The following is a 20,178-nucleotide window of genomic DNA, read 5'->3' on the forward strand; positions in this document are numbered from 1 at the left end:
AGTCCTACTACGTAAAAGAGAACCACATTGATCTTATTAAAATATATGTTCAACAGTTACACGCATCTATAATTTCAATGTTAAGAAGAAACATCAGGTGGCCATAAGGGACACGCAACACTCTCGAAATTGCGGACTCGCGGTCGAGCTACTATGTTACATTAAGACCGCGGTGGCAATCTCTATTCGCTTCCTTTTGTTTTACTTATCATCACAGACGGAAAAGAGTTAGTATTATGCGCTATCAATAGCGTTTTCGCATTCCTCTCCTCTTATCATTCTCTTACCATTCTACTAATTTTTCGCATGGAATCATCGCGTTCAACCACAATCGAGAAGTAATCGAAAGATGAAAAATCAACTCTGTAGAATTGTTTAATACATCTTCGAACTTCAAAAAATGTAAATTTGATCGTAAGTTTCGACGGAGAAAACTGCTTATAAAAACAAACTTTTATTATTCATTCAAAAATTATATACAAGAAAAATTCAATGAAGAATGATGATGAGTCGCAAAGATGCGTTCCATGTACTCGATAAAGAATTCATCAATACGCGAACAGAATAACAGACATGCTCTTAATTTAAATTATGATTAAACATTGTCTGGCATTTTTACAACACGCGCGCGCACACACACACACACACACACACACACAACTTTCATCAAACGCTAGAAAAATTAACGGTCATAGGACTCGTCTCCGCTTTACTTGTACATCATTAACTGAGATTCACAATGTCTTTACGCTTCTCTCCAAGTATTTAAAGAATTGCGAGCATTCTCACCGACATCACACTAAATTATAGCAAACGAATGTCGCTTATTTTCTTCATACGAGAGAAAGAGCAGGGCAAGAGGCGTAAGGAATATCGCATTGAAACAATGAGACACGAGAAGAACGAGGGAAGAATGAATTGTGCGAAAGATCGATCTTGTTTGTACATCAGTGCCTCTCTATGCAAGATTGCCTGTTATACGTTTCGCACGATTCGCGTGTTGCATCGCCTCCGCATATGTATATATATGTGACAACATTCGGTGTGTATGCATGAGCGTACGACGATCTTATTCCATGAAAACACGAATGCGGCATGTGCTTCGATACTTTCTTCCTTTTATTTTTTTGTCGTTACTTTATACATGATATATTTTCGCATGATGTCGATTAATGAAAATTGAGGTGTATCCTCTAAAAATTCAATTATCCAAGAATTATTGAATTGTCTAAGAGAAACGTTACGAGAAATTCTCACAAGTAACTTATCCAAATCCGCGCTACTCTACGTGTATTTGAAGCGTGAGTCGACAATAATTTATATGTACATATATATCTATACATATATATGGCAGGTTCAAATTCTGGCAATATATCACATAATTTAATCGGAACATTTTCAAGACATTATTATTAAAAAAGTCTTTATCAATGCCAATGAGAGAATAACATAATGGAGATCATGCCATCTCGCGACTCGATGTACTATTATTTTATTTTATGTCAATGCTACATATAAACTAACATTTTTACTATTGAACGCTCCAGTTTTGGTCCCACGAAATTGCACAATCGCCTCTAGTATTGAGATATCAAATATTTTTCTCCGATGTGAAAAGTACGAAGAAAACAATTTCGAGGATAATCGGTAAAATAAAACAATAATAAGGACGCATACATCGCCCACATTGGGTACGTTTGGCAAATTTATTTACGAGATCGTTTTTCATTGGAATAATTCGTGTCGCGAATGCAAAATCAGGGATAACAACGTCTAGATACTGGAAGTCAAGATGTCAATATGTAGCTAAAAGATTCGTATGGAGGAAGAATTTAGATTTTGTCTTCTCATTTATTTGTATACTATATAACGATTTGTTGGAGATTATAAATACTTCTTATTATACGCTTGAGTTTTTCTAAAAACACGCATCTGTTCGTCCTAGGTTTACTTATTTACCGTATTTTACTTTCGATTTGTTGTGCGACTATTTGAAAAAACGTATCACGTATTAATCAATACACATTAATTTGTATTGCATTAGTCTTGAATATCTTCTTCCATCCGAACCTGATAGGATATTATTATCATAAACTCCATCCTGTCGTTCTCTATCTACTCTTTATATTGTATATAAATCGTATAAAAATCAAGCGAAAAATAAATTTGGACTGACTGGATGATGGTTTTATGTGAGAGTGAGAGTGAAAGATGGTTTTATGTGAGAGATAGAAAAGGAGAAAAAAATATGTATGAGAGTTCACGATTGGTTCACGATTTTATAAAGAAGTGAACGACATAAAGTATTATGCTTTAACAAATATGAATATATGATCGCTTTTGAGAAACGATCATATGTCTCATATATCTTTCTCTAGCCAATGTTTTCCTTCAACGTTTTAATAAGCCTAAATGTGTATATGTATGTATGTGTATTTATATGTGTATGTGTATATATGTATATGTATGTATGTATATAATATATACAGTGAAAGTAATTCTTTTGTTTTTAACAGCCTCTAAAGTCAAGAAAAATATTAACTATCTCGATTAGGGTGCTTGGCAAGAAACCGTCGAGGCCAGGGTAGAGGCCAGTCATATTGTCGTGGCACCGTGCCGCCTACATTCTTCTCGAAATACTTGAAAATAGAGAACCACCAGAGCCGGGCCAAAAAGTTGTTTGGTCCATATTGCTGCAAAGGTTTCATTATTCTTATGTGCAACGATCACAACAAAAACATGCTTATTAATTGTTACTTTGCGTATAATTAAAATCGCACATATCAATTAATTATAATTCATTAATATTATTCAATATATTATATACACATGCGTCAATATCATTACATTGATCGTTACTGGAATTGTATCGATTATTAAGTTTCGAGAAAAACGGATACTTTCGTCGTAGAATAGATAATTTTCAAATTGAAGCGATCTGAAAATAAAACGTACCTTAAGATTCGAGTTGTTGGCCATCGTGTGATAAATATACCACAAGTTTGTAGTAACGTAGTACGCTATAAGTACATCCACGGTATAGTGGCCGTGAGCTACCAAGATCATAATTACCCCGACGAGCACTGCCAAACCTGCTCCCCAATGGATCGGTTTACATCTCCTCGGAGAATCTGAAATGACGAACAGTTGTCAGTTTTTATCGTCGCGCCTTCTTTTTTTATCTCTTCAACGACAAAGAAGATACATACATTCTTTCATGATCAGGTAACTGAGCACAAGCACAACCGTGTGCCCGCTGTAAATGTAATCCCCGCAATAAGTGTGCTTGCCGTTGATGGACAAGCCGAAACCGGAAATGAGCTGCAGGACCCTCTTCGTCACGAGTAGCGGACTGGTGTTGTTCGCCTTCGGGCTACAATAGTAAGTCTTACTGGCGATCGGTAGGACCGTCACGAACATTGTGATGCTTCTCATCATGTAGAGCAATCCCATCAAAAGAAATACTCGTCTAACTACTATAAATCTGCAGAAAAATCAATATTTGATTGTCAGTGAAACCGTCAAATCTTTACCAAGAATCGTTCGCTCATCTTCTACATCGCGCTTACCTATGCTTATGGAAAATGATAAAAACCATCGCGCAGTTGGACATGATCATGATCAAGATTTCCGAGACGTTGAGCGCCCAGTCCTGTGCGACGACGTGGTCCAACACTACGTCGGGAAGTGGCCCGTACGAATTCCTGTCCGGGACACGCTCGTGCACCATTGCGAGAGAAGCCGTCGTCAGTATAAAATTGACGACCATAAAGAGAAACGCTGAAATCAGCAATTTATAATCAATACTTTTTGCTTAGGTAAAAATATCTAGATAATCATTTAGATAAAAAGTGTTTCATCTAGTCTTTATCTAGAATATAAATTATCTCCATCTTTATCTTAAACAAGAGAAGAGCTATTTTCTTCAAATTATTTAACATAATGTTTAGCGAATTTATTCTACATATAAATATTTTAATTGCAAGTATATATATATTCAGATAGAAATCATCTGACAAACAATATATTTAAAAAATTCTTTTTTTTAATGGTATATAAATAGTATATAAATGGTGTATGAATATCCTAAATTATTTTTATATATCTTAAATTATTCTCTCTTCTTAAAAGCATTATTATGTTATCTGGAACGCTTTATAATTTCATATTTGACCTAAGTAACTTTTAAAACCATCTTCTCATATATATATTTTATTTAAGATGTATTCATAAATATTTTCTCTTATTTTCATTGAATGATTTCGACAGTTACCTCGCAATACATCTCTTTACGGTACCGCAATCATTTAAATGAAAATAAGATAAAATATTTATGAAATTCTAGTCTTATTCTAATTCGAATATAACAAACACGCTATTTTTTTCAGACGCAACTTTTCTTCTAAGCTCTGAACATGCTTGAGAGTAATTCCAGTATTAATTGACTCTGTCATGCAACGATGATCCGCGTCGTAACAGATCCTCGGTAACGGTACACGTGAAATCCGTTTTGTGCATTTCGCGTGCGTCCAGCTGCTCGCTTCGATTAACTTTGATGCAAGAAGAACCGCCGAGATAAAACCCACGTGGAGGCTCGGAAAAAGAGGATCGATCGGTGGGAGGCTCTCCACAAGATCAACCTGCGCGAAAGCGCCTGGTGTTAACTGAACGAATATCAGGTCAACTAACGACCTCGATCTCGATGGAATCCCATGGCGAGCGAACGTCACGGAGAGCGAACCTGAAGAAGCTTTCTAAGATCCAGAATTAGCCGACATATATATTGAATAAGTCTGCGAGGATCTTTGTGTTTATTTTACTTAAGGCTGCGGATGCATGTAAAACCGTGGGAATCGATAATAAGCAAATCGATCAGAGATGGGGAGAATCGCATTCGAGTAGATTAGATAGAGTTTATTTAATATTTTAATGAATGCACATACTCTTGTATCTTTAGAGACCGAAATACATTCTTATCTATATCGAAATTACGTCACGAAAAAATCATTGAGATTTATAGTTGCATCGAATTTATTTTTCATTAATTACTTATATATGTTCTCCTTTCCTCTATGTTTATCAAAATCTTATTTTAAGTTTTGATTTATTAAAATTACAATACAAAGACAGATAAAAATTATTCTTGTAAATTATTATAATAAAAGAAATCAATTTGATATGATTTTCTAAAAATCAATTGATTTTTCATGAAACAATTTTCTCAGATCTTTTTGGGGAAAGTCTTGCTTCTTATTTAAAAAAAGATGGAGAAAAAAATTAATTAATTCGCTAAAAATAAATTAAAATTAAAATTGATATAAATTTATCTCTCAACAATCAAATATTACATTCTATCAGAAATGATATGAATTTGATTCAATTTAAATTTTAAAAAAGATAACATAATTATGCTTTTAAGAAAAGAGGACAATTTAGGAGATATAAAAATAATTTATAACACATTCATATGCTATTCATAATTTTTTTTTAATTGTTTGTCAGATGATTTCTATTTAGATATATTTGCCACTTAATGTAATTAAAATATTTATATGTAGACTAAAAATTTGTTCAAAAGTTTGAAAAAATATCACCAAAACTACAATCTAGAATCTAATGAGAATTCGCAATCTTTAATAAACATTCACATTGATATTGCATGGCTAAATTTTTAGTATATATTTTTTTTCTTTTAAGCTAGAAGTAAATATACATATCTACTTCTCTTCGTTCTTCGAGAGAGAAAGGATTGTTTCTTATAAAAAAAATAAAACAATCTAACGCTCTTACTCCCTTACCGAGAAACGTCTTCCACTTTTCCTTGGGAAAGCGTGGCTCCTCGCGAAGCGGCGCCGGTATGTCGATCTTGACGATATCGCTGCCGGAACCGTTCGGTATACCAGGATGTCTGCCCAGGCCTTCGATACTCTTCTCGTCCTCGTCATCCTCGTAGTAGTCTGAGCCTGAGGCCACCCCGGAGGACCACTTGTCCTTGCTCTTGGACAGCGGCGCGCCGGGCAACAGTGGTTGCCGTTGATAAACGTCGCTGGACTGTGTCATGCCGCTGCTGCTTCCATCAACCGCCGCTTCAACGTCCCTTTCGTGGCCCTCCCCGGCGCCCAATGGTCGATCGAAGCTTCCGTAATCGTTATGCAAACTGGTGGCCTTGGGATCCAATACCATCCTACATACACAGAAGAGAAATCGAACTGTCCTGATCGAAGGACTTGATTTGCGTCTTATATTCTAGGATGTCATCACGAAAAAATCGTTTCGCCGGCATCATCGGCAGCGAAGTAGCGAAGCTGATGTTTTATCGCGTGAAAGAATGATCAAGCTATATTTTTGAATGCAAATTCGCGGGATAAAAAAAAACTGCTTTAAAATCGCATTTAAAACAAGTTTCACCAAACGATGTTTTTCTGTTCGATCATTTATCATCCCTATATTATTAATAGTTCATCGGCGTCATCTTTTATCAGAGATACGTGATCGATTGAAAAGTTTTCAAGATATGTACAAAAAACTATCGTATTTTCATTTTCAATTCCCACTTCATATCTCGATATCTTCTCTTCTCGTCGCTCGAGAATCGAAGTTTATTCCTAACATAATTGAAATACTGATCAGGTCCGATCGTCACATCGATGCAGCTGATATTAGACGTGACACAATTCTTCGATCAGCGCACATTTATCTGGAGAGCGCCCATCCGCGCGTCACGCCCCGTAAAGCACGATATTTTTAGACATTTATCGCATAAAGGGAAAAGGTTATCACGAGTAGGAAGAGGACGCGTGGATTCTAAATTCGTGTCGGGACCGAAACCGATTGACGACCGCGGACAGAAGCGAAAGTGATGCGAAATAGCGGGGACACGTTAACCGGAAGCGGATGCGCTGCGCCGGTATTTACCGGAAATGTAAAAGATGACAATTAGGCAAAAAAAGAAAAAATGTATGTCTCTTTTTTACATAGCAATTTTGCGTCGTTATATTACTTTTGCAGCAACTATTAATATATGAATAAAAAATATAATATTTCTCATTTAGTAAAATAAAATAGTTTAATATATTATATATTATATTATTATATATTATTAGTTATTATATATATATATATATATATATATATATATATAACTAATAATATATAATAATATAATATATAATATATTAAACTATTTTATTTTACTAAATGAGAAATATTATATTTTTTATTCATATATTAATAGTTGCTGCAAAAGTAATATAACGATATATGTATATATATATAAAATTTTTTCAACCGGGGCAATCAGTCACGCTCAGGTAAAAAAATTTGTTTTCTCTTACGTAGTACATTTTTTCTGCGTCCACTGTGCTTTCACTTGCGAATAAAAATATATTCGAACGCGATGCCAAAAATTTTTGTATTCTCTTAATAACATTTTTACGCAACACTCGTCACTTTTACTCGTGTATCTCGATTTTTTTCCCTGCACCAACGACGAACTCTCGATTTCAGATGCGATCGGACACACTCCAAACGAGAATGCGTACTATTTGTACGAGATATAACGACGCTTTTCGATCTATGAACTATATTCTGCGCCTATCGGAATGATATGTCCATCTGCGATATGAATGTTTAATCATCAAGGACTACGGTTAACGCGGTATGTGATTTCGTGGGAAAGGCGACGGCTGTACCTCCACCTAGCAATTCTAACATTAAGCGTTAAGGCTAAACATTATTCGCGTTTATTGAACGAATTACGGCTCGACGATGCAGAAAAGTGGTAGTTTGCGCTCATTCAGTCCATCCGACGTCGAGAGCGCTCGTCAAGTGATTCGTGTTACAATACACCACGACGGTGACAAACGAGGCATAGAAATAACCGAGTATGAACTAAAGAAAAGTCTCACTCTTCAAAAAAATAAATGTAATACGATCTCGTTAGATATACGTTCCGTAAATATCAATCGAGAAAAAAATAATTTCTCTTGTGCAAAAATAAGTAGATGTCAAATGTAATTTTATTAATTTTCATAATTCATATAAGAATATAATTAATTACATATATAATTAAAATATACAATTTTCTTCATTTTCGAGAAAATTGTAAAATTAAGCTCTAACAAATTTATGTCATCATATACACAGCAATTATTAATATATGAATAAAAAAATATAATATTTCATTTAGTAAATCAAGTAAAATAATTTGTTATGTTTTGAAAAAAATTATGTATAAAAGATCAAGATTGTATCTTTATATTTTTCAATAAATGATATATTTTGATAACTACTATCAAGATGAATTCATTAATATGTATATAGTACTAATAATACAATATTATTAAAGATTATATATTCAAGTTTAAACAATTACAAATATACTATCAATTTTTCGAAAATTATTCTTCTCGAATTTTTCTTTATTTTTCTCGAAACAAAATTTCGTATAATATAAAATAAAAGCAAAAAGATTCTATATTTTCGATTTACGTTTTCAAAAGAAATTATCTTTTTACTCATAATGCGACAAAAATGGGACACCCAACAACACGATCCTCTTTATGACTCGGTATAAAAGGTGCAAGTTTCTAGGGCGAGTCCCAACGCGGTTGCGTCCGGAAAACCTTTTGTCAGAAAACGAATTCCCAAGGCGGATATTGCTTTTATGAAGGTGGGTCAAAAGGTGAGATCGTCGGAATGTGGTTCTTCGGCCAATATCGATAAGCCACGATATCTTTTTACCTCGATAACTCTTTTGATCATTTCGAGCAGTGATCTCGTGATCGACAATTTCTTGGAAAGGAAATCGATCCTTTCGAAATTGTGACGATTAATTCGGATGCCGCTGTTATCTAATTAATTTTTCGTGGGTCATGACTTGGCTTTTATGAATTAAAGCGAGAAGAATGACACGAGAGACGATGCTCGCGCAGGAACTGCTCGTCAAAAAGAGCAGTCGAGTGATTAACCCTTGTTTATGCGCGCAATAAAGGGCTCCCTTGGACAGGCCTTTAGGGAGCTCGAGAGAAGAATATAGTACCGGAAATCAGATTGCGTCAATTGATTATGATTAAAAATTCTTTGTTCACGAAATATCGCGCAAGATTTTAAGTCTTATAAATTGGAAGAAATCATTATTACGGAATCATTTTTCACCGAAAATTAGAAAATGCATCGTGAAAGCAGCTTTATACATATATTCTTTAGTTATTTTCAAGTAAATTTAATTTCGACGTCTCTTCATGCGCAATCACATAATATATTTAAAAAGGCCAGTAGATATATAGGGGTGCTTAGAACGCGACTACAGTTCATTTGCATAACGATGCGGGTTGTGGGCTAATGCAACGCAGAACAATCTACAAGTCCTACTTTACAGTACAACATTCATGTATGTGTGTGCGTGTGTGTGTGTATGTGTATGTGTCCGCCCTTGTTTTATTCTAATAATTCACAAAGCTTCTTAAGAGCGTCATTCCATTACACATACACACCTGAACCGAAAACTTGCGTCAAGTTTCTGCACGAGAAAGTCGAAAGTTAGATGCACGAGAATTATAATCGTCGACAAAATATATCGCGAAATGGTGAAGCATGAGCTTCTCCATTTTAAACCGTTTTTAAATTTATCCATTGAATTCGAATAATGTTTCTCCTGTATCTCACTTTCCTTCAACCGTTGAATTTCGTTTAATTGCATATTCGATATTGTATGTAAAAAATTAATATCGGCTCTTAAAAGCGGATTATTCACTTATTCATTTAAAGACACACACATTCGTTTAAGATCTTTACATGCTGTTCTAATATGTAAAAGACTCAATAGAGAATACTTTCGTAGCAGGTGGACGTATTCGCACAACTAACATTCGAGAAATGTACGATGCTGTTTGCTAAATCCATTAGCACGGAAGTTTGCAGCAAAACTTTGCGACAGCCAGGCAGTTATCATAACTATTACGCGATAATCACAATGTCAAATTGCAACGCGCTACCCAATTACGTTCGCATTTATTATATCGCGAGACGATAAGCGAGTCTTTGCAAAAAACGATGCAAAATACGTGGACCTGTCGATATAAATGTCAGCCAGCAATAATCGAGATTTAGGCAATTTCATATTTGTACAATTGCGCGAGAGCACTTCATTAATCTCGAAAGAATCTGCGTATGACTAAGCTCTCGTTACAAATATGTAAATTGATGATTCATATATAAAAAAGTAAATATTATATATACCGATAACAAGTCGAGGACATTTCGATACTTTAAATAAAAATTATTTGTCTAAAGGGAATTATTCAACAGATGATACGAGTGAGCGAAATAAAAATAAACATTTAAAAATAAAAAACTAATTAATTTTGTACAAGGGAAAATTTTTTTACTTTCTTTTCTATTGAAAAATTAAAAGACACGTTCTCGTGGAATCCTGACCTTCAAACTTTATCGATTACTTTGCATACAATGTCTGCAGGTAACGTAAGGTAAAAATACACCGATTGATCAAGGAGCGAAATGCGATTTATAACCCAATTAATAAATAAACGTGAAGTAGCAAAACACGAAGTTTATTAATTTCACGAGGGAAATGTGATTTATGATCCGCGAATCGAATTCGTTGTCTCGCAACAATCAATCATCCAGCGCTCGCGATTTACATAATTATGACTGATGGAGCGATGTTTATTTCCGATTACGATGCCCTCATCTTCAATCGGAAAAGCGATAGCAGATGCAGTTTATGATTGCCAAATTCGGTTTCGACCGCGAATATATATCGCGCGCGCTATTTAATTTAATGTTCTTAAATTAAATTAAACTACTCCAAATTACTATCCCATCGCGGGTCGCCGACTACGCAATATATAATTGCACGGAACTGCACGATCTTTTCGTTGCGTAAAATGGAAAATTGCATCTGATTGCAAGTTCTCTACGAAATGCTGGAAATTTTTTTTTTCGCAAACTTTGATGCTATACCACGTTTACGTAAGAAAAATCCGCTTGTTTACACGAGAAAAACCAAAATTCGTCTGAGTTGGATTATTGTTGCGAGATAACTTTATCGATAAAACCTAACGTCGATTGAATCGGCTTACGTAATATGTACGCGTAGATATGTTGTGCCTCAATACAAGGAAGTATTATCATTTTTAAATACAAGATTGCGCATAAATTCTCAAATGAAAGATTAAAGTTGCATGAGAAAAATAAGAGAAATTCACGATTTTTATTTCATTTTTTAAATTCCTTCTTATCGGATTTTATTCCAGTTCCTTTAAAAGTTTGCGCCGTAGAATCGATAAATTTCCTGAATGTATGAAAGGGATTATCTATATCATTTTTAATCCTCTCGAGATAAATGTTCATTGTTTTCGCGACCGTAGGGTCATGGAAACTAGCGGGAATTGATCCGAGAGTTCAATCACCGTCACTTAGAAACACTTTAACGAGCGGTATCAGAAAACTCATTAACGAGATTCTTGCAATCTTACTATTACATACATCGGACTCTGACTCACACGTTGAATAATTCATTACGCGGTTCCTTTACATCAACGTTATAAAAGTTATCGATTACTGGTATATATTCCGCGAAAAAGTCTCAAGCGATTCTTTTTATGACTGGCTGACTGAATGACAATTTTTCCATAAAGTGTGATTATTGTATATGTATGTATAAATCGCGAAATTGGCATGTTGGACATATGTCAGGGATGCTATCATCTAATATTATCGCAAGAAATAAATTCATAGTTTCAAACGTGTCTTTAACGTCAGAAATAATGAAAAATAAATATTAAAAGTAAATATTTTCTCACATCTACCTTCGTCGTCTACCTATTAGACATTATTTCCCCGAAAGATAATAGACTTCACCAGAGTTTTATGAGACAGGATTATCTGATGGAATGTCAATGTATGTAATAAACAGCTGATTGCGTCACGTGGGGAAATTACGAGAAACTAATCGCGTCCGTTCTTATATTTAATGTCTCTTTAAAATTTATTGTTATTATCAAATTAAATAATTTCAAATAATTAATCATTAAATTTTATTAGTAATTTAAAAAAATATGAGACACGCCTTTAATTACGTTTTTTCGTTCTTCGAGACAAGTGTAATTACACTTTTATTACCCTATTTTTTATTGTACTTTATAGCGGCCGGTTTCTTTTTTATGACTTATTGTACTCTTCGAGCACGAGAATTCCTGTCGAAACCAATGTAATTACATCATCGGATGAACCGCCTGACCGTGTGACTCATTTCCTTTTTTCTTGCAACTGATTCAGTGTAATGAAGCCGACTATCGAAGCTACTGATTGGCTTCAAACCCTAAAAATAAATGATCGAGGCATAGCAAAATGTAGTTAACAAATAAAATTTATCATGTGTCAAAGGATAAAAAAAACAAAGTGCAAGCTATGAGAATACGAAGTCATGCCGAAGAATGCGATTAGCTTAGGACAAATATCTATACAACCATCATTCTGACTCATCGGAAGTTACATTCAAGAATTTCACACGTTGTTATAACTAATGATTCTACAATATGATTAATGACTAAAAAAATATAACAATCCATCAATGATTAATTTTCGTTCTTTTTTTGAAAAAAATATCTTAACAAAATACAATTATAGAAGTTTATTATATTGGCTCATGAAAATGGCCATATTAGCGACTACAAAATTTAATAGTGAATCATCGTACAATTTTGGAGCACTCGATATTCTCGCGTTCACAATAATCGCTCGTATATACATGCGGATAATTATATTTAACGAGAGCGGACGCGTAGATCGGAAAGTCCAAAGAAAAAATTCACAATATATATATATATATATATATATATATATATATATGGTTTCCGACGGCTTGCTTGCTTTGCCGAGCGGATATTTATGCGGCTTCCAAGTTTAAGTTTCCTCCTGTTGAACGGGCAACTATGCATATTGTAGGTTTAATCAATTTATCGCGTATGTATATAAATACGCGATAAAAAGATTCGTGCTTCTGTCGAATATATCACGTCTGTATCGCGTTACATAAAGCGATTTAAGGAATTGCGAGGATATAAAGATGCACGTGTATGTGTGTGTGAGTGTGTTACAGATACGCGATTGACGCACGTCGTCATAATCGACTCGATCGCGATTAATGCGCCATGAGTAACATTTCTATCGAGGAAATTGATGACAAATCTTGACGTAAAACTAACGATCCGCACATACAGAATGAAGGTCAAATTGCTCCGATATGTAAACGCATTAACTCACCGTATAACTATCTTTCATTAGGGTCAGCGATTATATCGCTCTGAAACATCAAATAATTACGGCCGTGTATTACAAGGATACAGGTCGCTTATTGAAGACAAACAGAGGCTCGATAATTCAATTTTATATTCAGTTTTCACATCCTCGAATATTTGTAATTCTATAAAAATTTCAAGAATTCGATAAAGAATGACTGATAGAAAATAAAGAATCGATCCACTAAAGAATTTGTAGCTGAAAAAATCGATTATTTCTAGTTTACAATCCGTGCGTTATATGAGCTTATTTTATGATTCGCTTTCTCTTAACCGTCTAAGTACCACGAGCTCGTAATCAAACTCTGAGAATGATAAATAGATATCATTCGAATCTCGTGTATATTCTATCAGTAACTCAAACTAATATAATCCTTAATAAGACTTTCGATAAGATACATACGATAGAAATTGAAATAAACTTTCGTTTTACGACTTTTTCAATTATTATATTTTCGCGCGCGCGCGCGAACACACACACATATAGGTACATACACATTTAATTACTTTAGATATAGAAACGATTATATTACTGACAAGTTGGAGATATGTATATTTTTATTTACTTGAAAATTCAATTTTATAAAAACCTCCTTAACTCGCTGCTAATCCAAGGATTTCTCCTCCTGAGAGCCGAAATCGATGAAAACACTGATGACACGATAACTATGTCCTTGCTATCGAGATTACGAATTTGTTAAGAAAAGAAGTCGACCTTCCGACGAGTTTCACCGCACATCCAGAACGTAAACATACAAGCAGCGTCACGTTATGTAACTATATTACTATTAGAGATTGGTAAACATCACCTGGAGGAAAATCCGAGCGTGATCCGAGATAAAGATATGGAGAACGGATTTAGTCAGACATATTTGCCATGAATAACTAGCAACGCAAAGCGACTAGCGCTCGGTATCGACTGTTCTTACTCACACGTCGAGTAAAAAAATCGTTTGCAGAGGCTTCATGCTGCCGCGCCACATAATTACTACAGAACGGAAAACCGTACGAGTAAAACCGAGAGAAATACAGAGACGGAGAGGGAGACGGACTACCCGGAGAGAGGGAAACAACGGTAACCGTAGATAAACAAGGGAAGGGAGGAAGGGAGGAAGAGAGGAAGGGAGTCCGAGAGGCAGGGCCGACAATCGAAACAATGAAAGAACGAGAGGAGCCGAAGGATAAAACGGTTACAATAATAAAAAGGAAAATTGCTAGAGGATTTTCACTTACAATAGTATTAAAAATTCGAAAGAACAAATTGATTCTCCACACTTTGATATGTAAGCATGTTGTAAAAAAATTGACCGCAAGGGATACCAGGAAAGGAATATAGCCTCTCTTAAATGGAATTGAACGTGTAATAAACGTGTGGTTTCAGTTACAAATATAGCACTGCAAAATTCCAATGAAACCCCACGAAAAATCAGTCAGTGACTGTCTGAATCAGCGATATATTTCAAACATTGCTTTATATAATATTATGTATGAAATAAATTCTCTCTCTCATTAATATATTTGATTAAAAAGATATTTGAGCTTGAGCAAAAATTTTGTTTATTTTTTAGGTTTATCACATCTTAAAAATAAAAAAATATAATGTGCACATAATTTTGAATTTGAATACTAGTTATAAGAAATTTTACCGCTATAATTACATTGAGACATAAAACGGAAAAAAAATGTGAATATTCTCACGGAGGATTAATAAAATATTCATCGATCTTTGATGAAATTTTATCACTTTACAACTTTAACCAATGATATTTTCACTGATTCCGTTTAAGAGAGTAAGATCGATATAATAGAAAAAAAGGAATCTAAAATTATATAAGAAAAGAGATACATAAGATTATATAAGAAAATGTTAGAAGAAAAAGGATACAAAAGATATATACGAGAAAAGCCTAAAAAAAGCTAAGAAAACGAGTTGAACAATTAAACATCTTGAAATTGTAAAATGTAAAGCCGAGAAAGGAAATACAAAAAAAAGACGGAATGTCGTATTGTTGCAGAACGTGTACGTGACAAACGTGAACGAAAATCAATTCGTTCTCATCGTTCAAGATAGAGAGTGAAAGAAGGTCAAATTGGTTGAAGGCCTTATATACGAGAGACCACTACTCCAAAAATACAGCGTTAGAGAGTTTGGCAATTGCGTGCACAATCATTCGAATTAATTCACGAGCATTAAGGCAAAAAATACCCTCCCTCCTCCGATGATTACGTAGCTACATTTATCGAGAAACTCAAGGAGAAAAATATCCTTCATCACGAACAAAAAAACTCAATATTCTAATAACATTCTAATAATATAAACGTCATTGCAATCTTCAAATTAAAAAAAAAATAGATAACATATGTAATATATAATTAAGAACGCTAAAACAATAAGATTAAGCATAATAGATTATAACAAATACAGAATTAGATTAGAGTTAAAAAAGAGATTTGGAAGGCAAATTGTACTCTAATTCAGTGTATGGGAGATATCTAAGATATATATAGGTTGAAGAATTAATCTTGTTTTTTAGTTAAAAGCGATTTTTTGTTTTCTAGAAAAATAAAAAAGTGGCGCTATAAAAAGATTTTCTGATTCTTCTATTCATTTTGCACATAACAAGTATTGAGATAATATTATTGCAAAGAATGAATACTTTATAGGACATTTCTAAGATGGATATATCCAACATATTTTTATTCTGATATATTCTGATGACTATCCTGTGAGATATATACTAAAATAAATATTCCCTAACAATAAGATGTGATACATATTCTTCTAAAAAATTCACATATTTCACATATTTTCAATAATTTTATTTTAATACTTATAGAGATGTCAAGTAATGAGGGAAATTGATTTAAAGAGAAACATAGTTCTATGAAAAAGTATTACTATCTGCATTATGTTAAAATTTAAAAAAAAATCGCTTCTATCTCCGACAAGATTAATTTTCTGGCCTTTCGAGCTTGTTAATTGCACATTTTTTTACGACTGTTATCTGACCTCTGAACGCTTTTTAACGCTCTACATAAACGTATAAAGAAGCGAAGAAAACCTGTTTTAAATCTGGATCTTGAGAGATCTAAATGCGAACGTAACGTAACCGCGCCGTTATTTACATTTCGCTTATGGTTTCCTCTCTCGTGCACGTGCACTTGGCGAGTGCGCGCGCACTCGATGACATACAGGTGGTTCACGCGAGACGAGACGGCGATCTAGCGTTATACGGACGGTCCTTTAGAAGGACACGCGATCGATCGTCGAAGCTTTTTCGTGCATGCCTCGATCACGGTCACACCTTTAAAGGTAGAGGACCTTTGTAATAAAATCCTAAAAAAGGTGCTATCTATAGATCGCTGAGGAGTGTTTATGCGAGAAGCGTAAATTAAAATGAATACTCGTCATAAATTGCGATATTTGCGAGATGTCAATTCCATGCTGTTATTCTCTCATATTCGTCGAAATTACCAATCCAACAGAAAAAAACCAGTGCCTTTCAGGATTTAATTTATTATTTAAAATAATCCGTCACAAAAATTGAAATACAATAAAATAAAAAGAATAGAATTCTTGAGATTAAAATTTCAAGATATTTGGATACTTTGAACATTTAGATGGAATGAAAAAAATTATTCTACGAACAAGACATAGAGATACAAAGATATTATAACTCGCGTATTGATGATATCCAAGGCTAGGTTGTTTTCTATAAGAATAGTCAAGCAATTGTCGAGGCGAGCGAGACTCAATTAACGGAAGGAGGGACTAATCGCCTCGAACATTCAGACCAGGAGTTATCGTTATCGCCTTCTCGCTGCTGGGGACTGAATGCGCTTCGAAACATCGCGGAATACGAGGATATAATCTGCATTTTAACGTTAAAAATTGTGCTTTGTACGAAGATCCAGATTGCACAAATTAATTCTTTAATGCTCTGGATACGTATATAAATTTTTTTGCAACAATAACTTCTTTGTAATTATTATATCATTGATACTGAATTTCGCGAATTGTTGAAAAATTTCTTTCTTTTCGTTTATTACTAGCTACACATCGGAATTTGAATTACTCTTAAAAAATTATTTCGAAGCGCATTTTCGTTTCGATATCTACAACAGACCAGCTGGAAGAGATGGATGTTTGATATCGTGACGACTGTTATGCGGACATCTTTAATTAATTACATTCGCAACGGTTCACGCGAGTGTGCATAATAATGAAATGGTCGATAAATACTTTGTCATGCTATCTTTTACAATTATGCGATATATAACTTTATTTTCAATGATAAATTTAAATGTAATATGTATATTCAATAAATATTTGCTAAAGCGATATATGTTATAGTAGGTTGAAGGAGAGATAACGAATATACTGTCGCGATAGCGTTCGAATATTGCGTACAACTATAAAATTCGTCATGTAAAGAACGACAAACCGTGTGTATCAAAAGAACGCGACTTTGCAAGAGCGCTTGTGCTGAAAAAATATTTCGGATAATATTTAAGGGGAAACTTTTCATAAACTTTTTAACACTCGTCATAATATAATACTATATAAATTAATGTTTTTTTCACTTTTACGAAAGCAATTTTTGACTTTTATATAAATATAGAACAATTTTTTTAAATTAATCTTTTAAAAATTTCGTATTCTTTCAATACATCAGGCGATCCATTTCAATCTATCAAGATATCCGCTAAAAACTGATTGTATTGCTTGTGCGAAATTAACATAAGACTTGCTAATCAGGATTACGAATGTAAATTGATACGTAATGACAGCGATAGCGGTTATCAAAATGTATTCGATAACGCTTAAACCTTAAAAGGCGAGATTATTATTTGAAAAATTACGCACGAAATTTAATTATTCATCGATGAAATAAGAGCTCTTGTCGTGGTAAAATACTATAGCTAATCTGTTGCAATCTTATCGAGAGCGCAATACGATAAATATTTAGATTCTTGTCATAATGACGTAAATTTTTAAAGCTTTTCAAGTATACCTAATATTTTGGTGCCCTTGTACTCTAAATGAATACAAATGAATACTGTACTCTAAATGAATGATGTACTCTAAAAAATGAATTAATAACATAGTTCAACAAAAACAAAAGAATAATCATTTCTCATAAATCTTTTTTTAAATATTATTCCGGTTTTTATCGCGTCACAATTTGAGAAATTTATGGAATCGTATTCAACGTAAAAAAAAGTGCGACAAATAATTTTTTCTTTTGCTGAAAGAAAGCAATTTTTTGTTGAATTACGTAATAGTATTAATAATACCAAATACATTATATGTAATGTAATGTGCATTAGCACGGGTATCTTTTCGTGTCCGAAAAACTTTAAAAACTGCTGAAAAAGAAAGGAAAATTTAAATGCAATGGATTCCACGATTCTAGGTGCAAAATAAACGCTGTGATATGATTAACGTGCGACATATCGTCAATAACAAATTGCGTCGTCACGATAGCGACAGAAAAATAAGAGCATGGTGCAATGTCCATCTTGCATTGGAAGATGGCATATACATGAGTGGTCTCATGCGCGAAACCCAATTCTAGATGTATAAATAACTTGCCTACGCATATGACAATAAGACCACAGTTCGCGCCGAGAGATCCTGAGGGATCAAACATAATGGTAGATGCGATTATGAAAAAGCTACCGATACATACGAGTCAAAAAGAGGACGATGTATAGTATGTAAGGGACAGAATTTTACGTAACAACACCTAGAATAATGTATCCGGAACTTAATGTACATGAGAGACTCGACGTGTTACGTTAAAGCGATGTCATAAAATAAGAGAGAAATAATAATGGTATCTGTGTAAATTAGGTCTCGCACCATACCTTGTTAAAGCACTGGGCAATTCGACCTTGACAGGTAGTCTTAACTTATGCATTTTACTTTATACGTACACGCACTGCTATGTCATTTACAGTACAGTCTTCTCCCTCCGCTTCTCTCTCTTTCTTTCCACCTTTCTTTATCTCTCTCGCAGCCAGATGCGTGCACATACATACATACACACGTGCGTAAGGAAAGCACGCGCTTACACGGGGCTACGTGTGAAATGTAACGGGAAACATAACCCAAAAATGCGCATCCGAATGCTTTCTTAAAAGAGGGGACAGAAGAAGAAGAGAGTAAAAGAGAAAGAGAGAGAGAGAGAGATAAACGCGCGCGGAGCGTGATTTTTGAGAGAGAGAGAGATAGAGAGAGAAACGGGGGAGGGCCACAACACTAATGAAACGACACACGAACGAAACTAACCAACTATATAACGGAGGAGCGGGGGAGAGGGTTGGCAGTTCTAGTGAATGATTTTACATGGACACTGGATGGCAAACGACTCCTCTTCGGGCTCGCGTTCGTCTCTCGGCGACGACGGGCACTCATTCGGGATTAGATTCACGATGCAAACTCGTCGGTCACACACGCGACGTTACATTGTCACATACACACGGATGACGCGCACACACACGACGTAGCGAACGTAACGCGACGCACGCTCCGCTCCGTTCGCTTTCGCGACTATCACTTGGACGACGCCACCGGCGGCGATCCGTGATATCCGTACACATTCGTACACTTGCACCGCCGTCGCACGCACTGATGGACGGATCTACGCTGCACGAGCACGAGTTTGCGCAAACTCCGTCCTTGACGTCACACGGCGACGAGAGCGCTACTAGTGGCGGCGGCGAGAAGCTCGAGAGATTACCGACAATTGTCCGCGAAAATTCGAATTGGTCGTCGCGTCGATATCAAGGATAGATTCGATTTGAAATCGTCGGTAAATTAATCGCTTTGCCAAGACTGAATTGATATTAA

At 34.7% G+C, this 20,178-nt stretch overlaps 1 protein-coding gene across 8 annotated transcripts; it reads right to left on the reverse strand.

Annotated features, from left to right (window-relative positions):
• Positions 1-435: 435 nt before the first annotated feature.
• LOC145975642 (phosphatidylcholine:ceramide cholinephosphotransferase 2) lies at positions 436-19,974 on the reverse strand. 8 transcript variants are annotated; one of them, XM_083106266.1, is made up of 6 exons: positions 19,675-19,974; positions 5,799-6,184; positions 3,570-3,780; positions 3,210-3,484; positions 2,956-3,131; positions 436-2,693 (listed from the first exon to the last, which is right to left on the reverse strand). In XM_083106266.1, coding segments are annotated over exons 1-6 (1,206 nt in total). In that variant the 5' UTR covers positions 19,677-19,974; the 3' UTR covers positions 436-2,537. The 8 variants fall into 8 exon arrangements, with proteins under 8 accessions (XP_082962392.1, XP_082962393.1, XP_082962390.1 ...); XM_083106267.1 differs by having other exon boundaries at positions 19,618-19,974; XM_083106264.1 differs by lacking the exon at positions 19,675-19,974 and adding an exon at positions 19,194-19,660.
• Between the last annotated feature and the right edge of the window lie 204 nt (positions 19,975-20,178).

Source organism: Camponotus vicinus, unplaced genomic scaffold (assembly GCF_025532165.1).
Source record: "Camponotus vicinus isolate PSW18456_S1 unplaced genomic scaffold, iyCamVici1.0 SCAF_8, whole genome shotgun sequence".
Classification (NCBI taxonomy): Eukaryota; Metazoa; Arthropoda; class Insecta; order Hymenoptera; family Formicidae; genus Camponotus; species Camponotus vicinus.